The sequence below is a fragment of the Pseudorasbora parva genome, chromosome 13 (assembly GCF_024679245.1).
Source record: "Pseudorasbora parva isolate DD20220531a chromosome 13, ASM2467924v1, whole genome shotgun sequence".
NCBI classification, from domain to species: domain Eukaryota; kingdom Metazoa; phylum Chordata; class Actinopteri; order Cypriniformes; family Gobionidae; genus Pseudorasbora; species Pseudorasbora parva.
The window spans coordinates 36,825,282-36,840,659 of record NC_090184.1 but is presented as its reverse complement, the minus strand read 5'-3'; the positions used below and the strand labels follow the sequence as shown (position 1 = coordinate 36,840,659).

At 39.1% G+C, this 15,378-nt stretch overlaps 1 protein-coding gene across 3 annotated transcripts in view; it reads right to left on the bottom strand.

Annotated features, from left to right (window-relative positions):
* Positions 1-13,709, bottom strand: part of fibcd1a (fibrinogen C domain containing 1a) — a 140,887-nt gene extending 127,178 nt beyond the window's left edge. Inside the window, exons 1-2 of one of the 3 annotated variants that reach the window (XM_067414247.1) lie at positions 13,357-13,709; positions 13,065-13,147 (exon numbers count right to left, since the gene is read on the bottom strand). In XM_067414247.1, coding sequence (XP_067270348.1) covers positions 13,065-13,136 — 72 coding nt within the window. In that variant the 5' untranslated portion in view covers positions 13,137-13,147; positions 13,357-13,709. Of the gene's footprint in view, positions 1-9,897; positions 9,995-13,064 lie in introns of those variants that run through there. The other 2 variants (XM_067414246.1, XM_067414248.1) reach the window with 2 other exon arrangements.
* Between the last annotated feature and the right edge of the window lie 1,669 nt (positions 13,710-15,378).

Here is a 15,378-nt window from a genome sequence, read left to right as displayed (position 1 = left end):
GACCAGCAAATTTGGGGGGATTTGTTTTGTCAATCATTAGAACAGGCACATCTGTGGTTAAAAAGTTCACTGTAGATATGTGGGTGCTCAGTCTGTCATTTGTCCAAAATCTCATGTTATTAAAGACGAAGTACTATGCACAGGCTATTTCAGACAGTATTGGCTGTGACTAGACAATACATGCTAAACTAAGACTTCTCCACTCCTCAAATACATAATACATTAGCCTTTATGGACAAAATTATTAGAACACCTGACATATCTGAAAATATTTACATTTTGTTGCCTCTGAAACATAATCATTTCAAAGTGTTCATGAAACATGCAGCTCTGACGATCAAATATCACGTGAGTCGTGCTGTTTTTCTCCACTTTTAACTTTAATATGTGGTATGTCCACCTTTTTCAGCGATTGCTGCAGCAAATCTCTCTGGCATAGCATCAATATATTTCCTCTGAGAACTTCAACAATGTTATCCAATACCTTCTCCAACTGAAGCAAAGGCTTTCCTTTGAATGTACAATAGATCTGTCTATTTTATTTTACAACTCGCCCCAAATGTGCAAATAAGGAGATCCAAAGTTTCTGCCCTATGCACAACATAAACCTCAATATTTATTTTCTATGAATTTGTTAAAAGGATATAATATATATATATATATATATATATATATATATATATATATATATATATATATATATATATATATATATATATAAACTCTTAAAATTAATTTAACACCAAAACGTCCTTAATTTTATGTTGTGAATATATATTTCGTCCTGACCTAGACTAGGACATATTAGTGTTGTAGTGTTGTAGCCCTATAGGTCTATTAATGAGATCATCCAATCTGGTGAGGTGAGAGGAAAATATAGGCACCACAGGTTAGCAATACACAAGGCTTCCGGGATTCACTGAGTTCAGAACAGCTGAGTCCTGTTTAATCTCCATCTCTCCTTTTTTAAAACCACTCAGCTTCAAAATGGCCACCACAGCGATGGGGATCTGGAAAGCCGAGGTATCCTGTCTTAAATCATTACTGCTTAGTGGCACTTAGTCTTAAAAGAGTGGTGATCTCTCACATTAACTGCACTTCGTCTGGAGTGACTAACACACCAACCAGTTTGTAAATCACACCAGTTGACTGGCAGAAAACAAAATCTGAATCCCTATAGGTGACAATTATATTAGTGTTTGTACTTAAGTCAACTGAAAAGCCAAATGCACACTGATTTCCAGTCAGAAATGATAGAAGACGACCACCAGTCGTGATAATGCTCAATATAACTTCATTAGCACACAGACCTACATATCAACCGTAAGATGTTCTCAACATTTCACTTACAACTGCAAGCCATAATGTCACGATTATTTCATTTGCTGATAATAGCAAGAAAACTAGTTTAGCCATGCACTGCCTGAATGCATCAACAGAACTGTCAGCGACAACTTTGCCCCGAGTGTCACTGGGACTAAAGACATTCTGAAAGGCATGAACAGAAATGTAAACAGCAAAAGCTGGCTTTTCAGTGATGGTCTCTAAGAGGTGACGAGTGCGGCTGTGGTAAAATATGTTTTCATGGCATAAATAATCAAATAAATATAGATTAATTTTTAGATTAAGCAGTGATAGATTAAGCAGTGAGTGATTTTCTCTTTGTCTTTGATAATCCTTAATCAGAGGCTACTCTGAAATGCATCCCATTTTCTCACTATACTTCACGTTCATTTAAGAATATTTATCTAATTTAAAAACAGGCATTTTTGGGATGCCCCCATAGCCCCCTAGAGGGACACAGGTCCACCCACCACCGTTTCCCTAGCCTGGAAATCTAGACGCACCCTAGCGGCAGCAAATTTAATCTGCCCGCAAGTGTCGTCTAGCAAGTCTCAATACCCTTCTGAGCTGTAAACGCCAAACTCTGGAAGAGCCAATCACATCGTATATAGAGTTGGTGGGCGGGGCCTTAATGACGATGGCCGAGTTGCGTTTGCGTGCTTCTAGTAAACACAGAAACTGGCGAACGGCGGTCTTTCGAATCAGCTTTGACCGCGACTCTGGAAGACTTGGAGTTAAGAAAATCTCTGAGAAAAGAACAAAGAACGGCACTGAAGTCAAATCTAAAAAAGGGAAGATGTGTTAAGAGTTTTGCTGACCGGATACGGCGAATGTTTAATCTATCAACAAGCTCTGTTTCACCTTCGTTGCTCTGGTTGGTTGTGTACCGTATCCTATCGCGTGCAGAGGGAGTTTGAAAGACAACCGTTTATCCCGCCCCTCGGATTGAGCCCTGTCAATGGTGAGTTTCCAGACCAAACATCTTGATGTGGGTCTGGCTTGTCAGGCTACCGTTTCCCCAAATCCTATGGGAAACAAACTATTCTCAAAAAAACAAATAACCTTAAAGTTTATTTTAAATGGACATTGAAGAAAAAAAATACAGAAAAGGAATCATATTTGTTTCACATTTTTTATTAGGAGGGGTGTGGTGCGGGGGCCCTCTAACATAAATTTTGCCAAGGGGCTCCAAATGTCTAGAACTGGCCCTGAGTCACTTGACCCACTACAGATTTGTATTGACATATCAGCCTTCCTGGAAAATTCCTCATGGAACACCTCTGAGAAACTGGTGAATGTTGCAGAAAGCTCAACACTACAGGTCTCAGATGAATTTACCTGAAGCATAAAAACGACAGATGCACATCCACTTTGTGAATTCCTTGCAGATTATGTGCAGTATGAGCAAATAAACGTGCAGTTTTATCGCTTTATCTTTTGTCTGTTATCACTGTCTGTAACAGCTGCAATAGTGGAAGGCCACTCAAGGGTCAATTTGAACAGCGGCAAAAATTGCATGCTCTGACCTTCCCATACATTGAACAAATCTATGTCAGCCATTGTCACCTCCAAATCCCTCATGCTGCCAGATTCAATCCACCTAGATCATAATCTGTCCACCCCAATTGGCTCCAACAAGAGATTCTGTCTCCTAATAGCACAATCCTCCACATTTAAAATCAGCTTTTATTCCCCCGGCAAAAAAACAAAAAAACGACGCCTTAAGCACTTATGCTTTATATGATTATCTTTCCTCTAATACATTGGACTAATAGGCTTTGTGGCTATAATTTTCACACTCCCTTGTGCATAATAATACAGCAAATGCCACTCGGTTTGTATTTATTCCACCATATGCAGCTGTTTATTGGATTGGATAATGTGTAAATTTATTCCATTCTATTTTGTATTTGTCTTATAATGCATCATATTAACATGTATACATTGTTAACGTTTAACATTGTTGTTTTATGGCTTTTGACTCCACAACAGCCACACAAATTTTTTTATCAGCGCGTAGACTCACAGGCACACTCAAAAAGAGCCGAAATAAAGTTAGAGTAATAATTCAAATGGAGGGAAATAGAAATAATTAATTAAATGCAAAACCGAATAAACCGCAATTCACCAGGGCGTATTGAACTGTGAATGCCGTACCGAATGGTTTAATATTATATTGAGTATTGTGACATCCCTAATATATATATATATATATATATATATATATATATATATATATATATAAACAGTTCAGACATAACATTATGAGCCTGATTATACCACTGATTATCTCTATATTAGGCAGCAAGTAAACATTTTGTCCTCAAATTTGATGTGTTAGAAGCAGGAAAAATGGGCAAGCGTAAGGATTTGAGCAGGTTTGGCAAGGCCCAATTTGTGATGGCTAGAGTCAGAGCATCTCAAAAACTACAGCTTTTCTGTGGTGTTCCCAGTCTACAGTGGTCAGTATCTATCAAAAGTGCTCCAAGAAAGGAACAGTGGTTAACCGGAGGCTCATTGATGCACGTGGGGAGCGAAGGCTGGCAAGTGTGGTCCTATCAAACAGACGAGCTACTGTTGCTCAAATTGCTCAAAAGGTTAATGCTGGTTCTGTTAGAAAGGTGTCAGAATATACACTGCATCGCAGATTGTTGCGTATGGGGCTTCATAACAGCAGACCAATCAGGGTGCTGACCCGTCCACCGCCAAAAGCGCCAACAGTGGCAATGTGAGCATCAGAACTGAAGCACAATGCAATGGCAGAAGGAAGCCTGATCTGATGAATCACGTTTTCTTTTACATCACGTGGATGGCCGTGTGCATGTGCATCACTTACCTGGGGAACACATGGCACCAGGATGCACTATGGGGAAAAGGTAGCCTGACAAGCCAGACCCACATCAAGATGTTTGGTCTGGAAACTCACCATTGACAATCTCAATCCGAGGGGCGGGATAAACGGTTGTCTTTCAAACTCCCTCTGCACGTGATAGGATAGCGCTACAACCAACCAGAGCAACGGAGGTGAAGCAGAGCTTGTTGATAGATTAAACATTCACTGTATCCAGTCGGCTAAACTCCGACCACATCTTCCCTTTTTAAGAATGACTTCAGTGCCGTTCTTTGTTCTTTTCTCAGAGAAAAGCTTAACTCCAAGTCTTCCAGAGTCGCGGTCAAAGCTGATTCGAAAGACTGCCGCCGTTCGCCAGTTTCTATGTTTACTAGAAGCACGCAAACGCAACTCGGCCGTCGTCATTATGGCCCCGCCCGCCAACTCTATACATGATGTGATTGGCCCGTCCAGACTGAGAGGAATACAGCTCAGAAGGGTATTGAGAGTTCCTAGATGACACTTGTGGGCAGATTAAATTTGCTGCCGCTAGGGTGCGTCTAGATTTCTAGGCTAGGGAAAAGGCAAGCCGGCGGAGGCAGTGTGATGCTTTGGGCAATGTTCTGCTGGGAAAACTTGGGTCCTGCCATCCATGTGGATTTTACTTTGACACGTACCACCTACCTAAACGTTGTTGCAGACCATCAGACCATGTTAGTGAAGCCAGCGGCGGGCGCTCACCCTGTGGTCTGTGTGGGTCCTAACTCCCCAGTATAGTGATAGGGACACTATACTGTAAAAGAGCACGGTCCTTCTGATGAGACATTAAACCAAGGTCCTGACTCTGTGTGTTGTTAAAAATTCCAGGATGTCCTTCGGAAAAAGTAAGGGTGTAACCCTGGCTGGCATCCTGGCCAAATTTGCCAATTGGCCTCTGTCTCCTCTCCACCGATCAGCTGGTGTGCGGTGGGCGTTCTGGCGCAATATGGCTGCCGTCACATCATCCAGGTGGATGCTGCACATTGGTGGTGGTTGAGAAGATTCCCCCTTCTAAATGTAAAGCGCTTTTAGGACCCAGAAAAGTGCTATATTAATGTAGCAGGATGTATAAATACATTTATATAGCAGGATGGCAGCAAAAGGGGGACCAACAAAATATTAGGAAGGTGGCCATAATGTTATGCCTATATATATATATATAATGGCTTTGTGGGTGATCCAGGTCTGTCTCTTGTTCCTGTTCCCCTTTTTTCCCACAAATTCCCAGTCGCCTCTCTACCGCCTCTGTCAATAAAAATAGCACAATCCCCCAAAAATAAAAGCTGTAAAAACTGCTGACTCTTGGACACAACTGGTCAAGCAGCATCAGAGTTATATTCTACTGCAGAATAATAGTGCCTCTTTAAAATTTTAGTAAAATCTTTTTCTGCTCTTACGTTCACATCCCAGCTAACACTGATCCATCCTAAAGAATCTCACAAAGTTACTAAGAACAAAAACAAAAGTCATGCCGAACACAATTAGCATGGTGTAATTTACCACTGGGAAAGGGAACAAGATGCATGTTTTTGCCCTGAAATAGGCAGCTGTTTAATGAATTCAAATTAGTTGACTTTGTCCAAGTATTTTCTAGAGTTGTTTGTGTACAGTGACTGTTGTGTTATTCAGGGTGACTAAAGATGGATGTATCGCCGCAATCTCAAAAGCGGAGAAGAAATGTCAAACACAAGATAAATACCAAAAGGTGTGTCTATAGTCCTGAATGAAATAAAGATGGCTTTTGCAAAATGTCAACAGATCTGACCCGGAGCAAATGAGATGGTTTACTTTTATACCTTGTCTTAAAAATCATTCCTTATTGTTGAAGGTGAGATGGAAAAGACACGTTGGGGATCATCCGGTTAAACCAAATAACATTCGCTTCATCACACTGAAAAAACAATCCATGACAGTTTGATATACAGACGCCATCTAGGAGAGCCATTGATGGCCTATAATTATACAACTACTCTTAGAGCGAGACCCTTGCCTGTGGGACTCCATATATCAGAATTCATACGCCCCCAAATAGCCCCACGATCCTGTGATGGATATCCAGCATGGATAACAGCAGAGAAGGGAAAGCCATATATCTGTAGGGACTTCATAGCTTTCGCATCCATCCACTGTCAATGTGCAACAACCAAGGCCAGAAGACTTTATTATGCATACAGGAGAGCTTGACGAGGAATAAGGTACGGCTGAGAGGATAGGGTTGAAATTCTGATAGCATTTCTGGTCACAATAAATACTGAAACACCACACGGATGGGAAGTGAAGGGGTATTAAAATGGCTTTTTTAATTCAAGTTAAACCCAATATTCTTTCCTGGGTCAAACATAAAATGCCATTGTAAAGTAAAATAAACGACTTAAAAAGGTGGGGTAAGTGTTATTTCAAAACCGTTTTTAAAAAAGGACTCGGGCCGAGAGGAATAACAAACTTGTTATTCCAATCAGCAGGTAAGGGGCGTGTCTATGGTGAGAAGAGATGCACAGTTAGCTGGACCGTCGGCTCGTGTTCTATCGAGTTGTTCATGAGAACATTTTGTGTTTTTGCGATAGAAGGGATGACTTTTTCATTGAATATTCGACCTGGATAAGTAACATAGAGATTCTGCCATAGTCGTTGTCTGGGTTACGTATGTGTGGGGCCGAGCTATCAAAATAGGGGCGAGACCCTTTTTGGGGGTAGGGGCGTGTTTGTTTTGGTTTTTGTTTTGGTTTCATTTTTGGGTGAACTAACCCTTTAACATGAGCTGAAAAAGCACTGAAAAGAAAGTATACTTCATTATCTAATCCTGTCCGAATGTGAATTTCTGTGACTGCCGATATTTTATTACACTAACGCTTCACCTTGTGTGTTTTTGGCCTAACCGAGCTACCATTTTCACAACAATCTTCATTATGCTTTCATTTCAACATGGATGGTATCTGAAGCAAAAAATCTAATTTGCAATAGAGCCAAATCTCGGACACTGCGAAGACTGCCCATTTCAATATCAGTGTCAGGTAAGATATTTGTCAAAATGTCTCTGCTCACTAGTCAGGTTTTTATAAATAGCCACTTCTATAAATGTATATGACGTCTATTTAAATAGGGTTTTAATAATAAATTAAAAAAAGTTATACCAATAAGTAATTCATTAAAAAACATATACTTCATACATTATGCACGCAAGCACAGCAAATGAGCTTCTGTAATGCCCACCTACTCCCACTCCTGCTTCCGTAATAAACACAGAGTTGTTAGCCCCATCCGAATTGGGACATGAAATCACAGATGTCAGGGGATAAGAATTGTGACTGTTTTTCTCCTGAGAAAACAGAGCTTTTTGAAGACGCTATCCAAAGCGGACAATTTGAAAACACTGTTTTAGGGTTGTATTGTGGACTGTGAAAAACAGAGGCATTTGAAAATGATGATTCATATTGTGCCTATTATACAGACATTAGCCACACTGTAAAAATGACTGATTTTAACGGTAAAAGACTGTAAAAAATTCTACGGCTATGGTATGTTACTTAATTTTACAGTAAAATACCATTAAATATACAGTTTTGAAAGTGAAAAAGAACAAGTCAGGGAAATTTACAGGGAAAAAAACAAATTAAAATTCCCAGAATTCCCTGCATGACACTTCACACTTGATGAATTTTCATTGAAATAACTGTTTCTTCTTTTTTTCTAATCAATTATGTACATTAGGGTTTTATGTTACAGCTAATGTTGTTAAATTAATGTTTATTCCAATTTCATGTGTGTTACCATGATGGTGTTTAGTGTTTGTGTGAATGAAAACATATATTACTATTGTCCTCATGTGACTCTCCTCACCACTGTGTTTGGTGGTTTTCAGTATATATCAAAGATACATACCAGATATTAGTATTTCAAAAGGTTGGTAATTTAACTTTATTTCAGTTAATTTAATGTACATTTTTAAAGTGTACACATAATTATTACAATATAAACCTTTAAGTTAGAAGGGTTTGAACTGTAAAATAGACAGTAAACCAAGTGCTGTCCCATAAAACACATAATGTTGCTACCATCTTTTTTAACGGTAAAGTTCTGGCAACGACAGCTGCTGGTTTTTTTACCGTAAATTTTACATGCACTGTATATACTATTCAGTAGCCACAGTGTTAATAAAGATTATGTTATTAGTGTTACTTTTTACAATCTTCACATTACATTCCTGCTAAAGTGACATAAAATTGACTTGCAACGTACTTACAATGGCTTTCTAACTTAGGTTTAAATAAAAGGTAATGTGGTCGCTAAACATTCGTAAACCGTTTTCTCATTACATGTTAAAGCCGCGATTGAAATACAGAACATCACAGAAATATATAAAAGAGCATTATGATGAATAAACCTAAAAAAAATACCTGCCTAGAGAGGAAAAGAACGCTGAACTTTGCGTCCGGTGTGCGCCCCCTTTAAGGGCGCTGAGCTTCGCACCGCAAATTGAAGCTCGGCGCCACGCCACGTCTTTAAAATATTGAGCACCCCCATATTGCCAAAATGGTATGATCCTCATTTCATAACACCCGCGAAGATTACCGTGAGATCGGTGGTCGAATCCGGCTCCACATATCAATGCATCGAATCTTCAACTATTTGGGGTCGCCCCTATAACCATCCAATCACATTGGAGGAGGGGCGGGACAAATACAACGCCGGCCAACTGCCACATTCTTCTTGTACAACATCAACAGATGACAACAAGAAGCACAATAACACAACAAAATAATTTAAAACAAGAGCCAGAGCAAATACTATCCATTTTATTGATGCCAAAACACTCTCAGGCGCCCACAGCGAGGTGTTTTCAGCTGGCTAAAAATGCTTTGGTGGACACGAGGCCACAGCGTCATCACAGCTGTGCTCAGGCATACTAGGTATCCAGTGTTTTATCCCGTACACACATAATGGCTATGTTCAGTCATGCAGTTACAGCTTTCATTACAGAACAGCATGCTTCCAGGTTTTTGGAAGAGTGTTTAATTGGCAGCGCCGTGTTTGACAAGCATCCCGAAGAAATGAATTTCAATTTCATGTTTGGACTTTCTATCCCCATTGTGTCCAGCACACAATTGGTAAACATCTCTCACATTGTCTTTGTTTGGCCGTATTGAATTGCCGTGTGCACCGATGGGAGATTGCTGGACAGAAAGCAAGCAACGGCTGGGCGCGACTTCCCAGATTCTCCAAAGATTAACTCAAGAGATAAAGTATCTGGGTTTCCTGCACATCTACACTCAATCCTGATGAAAAGCTACCCGGGCTGTCAGCATGTCTGTTCAATTTGCAAATCCTAATAGCTACTACAACTTAAGCAGCTTGACACATTTGAGAGGAAAATGAATTGATAAAACTCTATTTAACTTTAGGAGGCTGCTATCATCCTGTGCTGAGATGAAGTCTGCAAGTTATAATGGCCAATGCTCATTTTTCCAGCTCTACAGGATGGCAAATGTATCTTACAGCCTTCCAAGTAGTCAATTCCTCCAGCCCTTTATAGCTAAATGCCTTTAAGTTAAAAAGCTGACAGGCAAATAAATGACTTAGTCTGAAGAACAATTTAAGCCTGCCGATTCAAGGGTTAAAAATACAGTAGCAGCATAAAGAAACAGACAGTTCACTCAAGATCGGAAATTCTGTCATTCTTTACTCACCTTCATTATGTTCCAAACCCGAACGGGGAAGGATAGGACATGTTTGGCAGGATGTTCACAGTATTCTTTCCCGTTCAATGACAGTGAATGGTGACCAGAGGCTGACAAGCTCCAAAAATGACAAGACGGAAACATAAAAATGTATAAAAGCTTTATAAAAAACAGTAGTCGATAGAAACTGTGCACTATAGCTAAGTCATATGAAGAAATAAGATAAATTCTCTCTAATCCACCTGAAAACCTCATTTGTGTAATGTGAATATGTGTATATTTAAGTTTGGCATATTGCATCGGGTTAAAGACACATGAAAATCAAAATATTTGACAGCAAACCTTGGAATAGTGAACAAGATTGAGAATTGAGCTTCAGAAGACCTAGGGCTTGTTCACACCAAGAACGATGACTATTATATATGCTGCAGTTATGTCGTTTGTCGGGTGGATTATGAATGGTTGTCAATCATTCTGGAAAAATCATTCTGAAATGGATTCCAATGATTTTGCTCCTCTGTATCGTTATCATTATAGCTGTAGTGTGGACTTTTTACAATAAGAAGGCTACATGGATGTTAAAGGTTCTTCATAGAAGCATAGATTACAATAAAGAACCTTTACTTTTAAGAGTGCATTTTCTTATTAAAATTATAGTTATCATTATAGCTATCGGCCTTAATGTGAATGGCCCTTTTGATTATAGTGCACAATTTGTGTGGGCTATTTTTATGGCCCTTTTGGTGACCATTCACTTTCATTGCATGCAAAATAGCAATTTCTTTTTTCATGTCCCACAGAAGAAAGAAAATCATTTTGCTTTGGAAAAGACATGAAGGTCAGTAAATAGCACACAAAATTAAAAAAAAAATCACTGCAGCAGTTCTTTTCTCCAGCATGTGTGTCTGCAGGGGTGGACATTAAAGTATCGCACGGGTGGGCCGACAATGAAAAACCATCGCCAGCATTTGAGAAACAAGGAGCTAATGAGTCCATCTGACCATACAGTAATGTTACTATGACTCGTGTGGCATTTATATAACGCACACACAAAGAGTCACATTGCTGAAGGGAAGCTAAAACATGCAAATCCTTATTTTACCTGTACTCCTGTCTCACAGGACCCTTAAGACTATTTTTAACTCGTTTTTACAGCTGCACAACGGACCAGGGGCTTCATCCATTATACCCAACTGGAGAAAAAAAATCAAGGCACAAAGAGCAGCATGAGGAATTACAAATCGTGTCCATCAAAGTCTGAACGCTCCAGCACAGCAGGTGAACGGTTTTATTCGTCCCATGGGAGCCCACCCCCTCCTCTCTCGCTCCCGCTCCCAAACGAATATTTTATTAATAAACATCAGTCAGAAATGGATGGCAGATGAATTCACGTTGATTAATTAACAACCCCTAAAATAACTTACACAGCACAATGCAAACAAGCCCAGGCAGTTTGATAAACTGGCACGACACTTTGGTTGTGCTGGGCGTGATAAAATGACTCAGTTACACAAGTCTGGCAAATGAAGAACTGCCATTAAAACAAGCGGCTCGTGTTGCTGCTTCAAAAGCAGGGCTTGACATATTCCTGAAAGGGCATTGTATTATGCACACTTCACACTCCCACTGAGAGAAGGTTAGAGGATGCCACGTGAGGATGATAGCAGTAATAAACAGCTGTTTACAACCGTGATCCCATCCTTAAACCTCTATAATCAGGATTGCTATAAACAGCATGTTATGCACATTTCCCCCTAAATGCTCACAGCAGATTACAGTTGCAGTGAAATGCAGGCAACAGCGAGATATAGATTTTTTCAAACGAGCTTTCAAAAGGACAGAGAAAGATAAAGAAATCAAAGATGCAACACCCCTCAGCATGCCGATCTGCGATGCGCTCTCTCTGCAGTGAATGCATGAACTTCCACCAGCCATGAGTGGCATTTTCTGGCAGACACGCAGTCGCTCATACATGGAGGGGCTGAGCTTAATCCCTGAGTTCTGTGAGCTGCATAATAGAAACAAATGTATTCCCTCGTGTGCAGAGGGCATGGAGAGAGGTATCATCTGACACTCCTACTATATCACTCTAAATGCTTGAAAGCTAAAGGGGCTTATTCTTTACTGGCAATAAACCTGCATTAAGCCGATTAATCTGTCAATATTTAGGTAAATTCACCAAAAGCCTTATCAATGGATTTTCTGCTTTCAAATATGTTTTTGTCATAAATAATGTGTAAAGCAAGTGCTCCTTTAGCGTACATTTTATTTGCTGTAGCTAAATTGTACTACATACTTTGTTTCACCACCAGTATTGACCACTTTGTTCTCTAGATATTAATATCATATTATATATATATATATATATATATATATATATATATATATATATATATATATATATATATATATATATATATATATATATAAGTAAGTAAGTAAGTAAGTAAGTAAGTAAAAGTACATTTCAGTTTTTCCCACCCAAATTATGGGGGGGGGGGGGGGGTTGTGACATATGAGGACACAAATGTGTATAATGACATAGGTATTACAATGAGAGGGTGAAATATGAGGATATTGGCCATGTCCCCACTTTTCAAAATGCTTATAAATCATACAGTTTTTTAAAATAGCAGAATATTTTCTGTGATAGGCAGGTTTAGGGGCAGTGTAAGGGGATAGAAAATACGGTTTGTACAGTATAAAAACCATTACGCCTATGGAATGTCCCCATGTCACAAAAATAAACGTGTGTGTGTGTGTGTGTGAGTGTGTGTGTGTGTGTGTGTGTGTGTGTGTGTCATGAAAAAAGACAGTTGGGTTGAAATAAATGAGATGCACATACAAGAAAAGTCCTTCAAAAATATATTCATGTATTCCTTAAAGTCATACTCTATCTTTCAAGGCAACACTTTCTGAACCAAAGCAGTACGTTAGTTAGAAGACACAGAATAGATGACAAACAGCCAACTGCAATTTCTTAATATTTGTTTAATTTATTCTACAATGTTCTTGTATTTTGGATGTTAATAGTGGCATGTCTTTCAAAATATTCAGCTCCGAGTGATATCACACTGGATTTTTTCAATCTGACATGCGTATGACCATCATCATAGTTTTCACGAATGCATCGACACAGGTCTGTCTAATCGCTACATGATGCGCGTGCAACATACCTGCGATTTATGCTGCTGACCATCCTCGAGTTCTGAAACACTGTTCATGATTTTCCATCGATCATTTACCATTCTCTGGAATCCTTACCATCCGAGAGTTGTTTTCACAGGCATGAGGAGAGAACGGGACTGTCAGTCTTAAATTCCAGCATCCAAGAAAGAGAAAAATGAAACAACACAACAGTCTAGGGGAACTAAAACTACTTCACAAAATGATTCGCACAAACCTACTGAAAACCGGGGCACAGAACTAGAGATCCACACTCATTTTGTAAAAGAAAAATATACGTACTTCAAGGGACTTATCCCTCACCCCCAAAAGAAACAAAACAAGAAAATTCAGTCCGAAAGCAGATCCGATCTCCTCAACGCTCTCAAATACTGAGGCGAAGGTGTGACGGTTTGCGGATGATGCGTTCCGTTAGTTGACAGGTAACGTTATTCCTCCTCAGATAGGCTATGAAACTTTCCCTGTCCAGTCAGTGAGAAACAAAAAAAACGCGGGTTTAGATAATAAAACACAAAGTTATGCGAAATAACTATATGTTAAGCATCCGTTTGATTTGCTTCATTCCTGTGGTGTGATAACACGCTCCTGAAATGCGCCCCCCTATCTTGTGCTTACACCGTGTCTGCTAGCGATGTTCGATCCGTGAACGAATCGTTCTTCTGAGTCGGATCTGTTCAATGAGTCATTTGAACCGGTTCACTAAACAGGTCTCGCGCATTGAACTGAACGACTCGGTCACGAATGGGTCCGAGAGGATCTCGATTGAACAAATCTACATAGAGTTTCTTATCCTGTCTTCAAGCAGGTATCCTGTGTTATATGTATCTCCTGCTCTTTGTTTAATTAAAAAAAAGAGGATTTTGATAGGGTGAATAGCAGAAATGTTAAAAATGCCTTTAAAATGGGTTTAATGTAAACGAATGTCTGTTTGATTTAAATAAACAAATAAAGAAAGAAATAATCAATTAATAAACGGCATTTTATCGAAACGTGCAATAACATGAGCTTATATAAAGCACGCCAAGTCTCATCATATCAGTGTTTGAATCGGTTCTGGAAACGAACTGCTCGAACGATTCACGTAAGGGCCAGTTCACACGGACGATTAGATCGTTCTAAAGATCGTTTTCAGTATTAAAGAATAACAGAGTTCACAACACAGCTATAACGATAACGGCACATCGTTGAAATCACTTTCAGAATGATTTTATCCAGCTAATGAACGATAAAACATTGAAAGCCAATCAGAATCCATCTTCTGGAGCTCAAGACTGAGGACAAAAAAGTGTAGGCTACTTAGAATAAACAGAATGATGTCGTCTGCTGGTGTGTATACTAATATAGTTATCCTGTAATGTTAATCAGACAACATTATTGACATTATGAATGGAAGAGTGCACCATTTTTTTAATTAAAGTGAAAGAAATTATACACAGGTTTGATCCCCTGCATGGGTTTAAATAGCCTATCTTATAATATCTGAATCTGCATTATCTGTTAATAAGACCCACACAGTTAAATCCACAAATCTATCTCACTATAATCAACTATGGAAAGCACAAACTTTAACGCGATTGCAAATGTATTTTACTTTATCAATTGTATCAGCGTGTGACATCCTTAATCTGCTTTAAAATAGGCCTAAATATAACTCTTATATATTTGCCATAGAATAAACCTCTGTACAGTCTGATTAATAAAGTGTTTATTGTTCTGGAACAGCTTGCATGCACTTGTCTGACCCATGTATTTTACAGCTACACACCATTTCATGTCATTGAGATTTACAGATGTAGAGTACAGATGTGCTTTTATCTCCCTCCCCCCAAAAAAAAAAATTTTGATGGTTATTTTTTAGGTCATTGCGTTCCGCTGTTGTTTATCAAAAAACAGCATCTCTGCTTGAAAAGGAGTTTTTTACGCTGATCAACACTGACACATGCACACTGTTTTTATACAGTTATCCCAATATTTATTTACCGTGAAACCAAATTTGACTATTCTTGTTTTTATGGAAAATTGCAGTATTTTATTTACTATAAAATACTTACCCATAGAAATATTTATTTTTTAATTCATGTTCCCATGTAAGCATTTATTTAAAATAAGTTCCCCTCCTTTTGCAGCAAGGTGTTTACTGGCGTGAGAACCCATCATTCACATGATCACAGCAATAGACCTTATGTATCCCCGTTCCTTTTCAGCGTGTCTTCCACATTAGGTCTATAGAGTGCTGTAGGGATGGACGCATTTTTGTTTGCTTAAAGCCATAGACTGTAAAAAAATATGGACGACTCGACATCA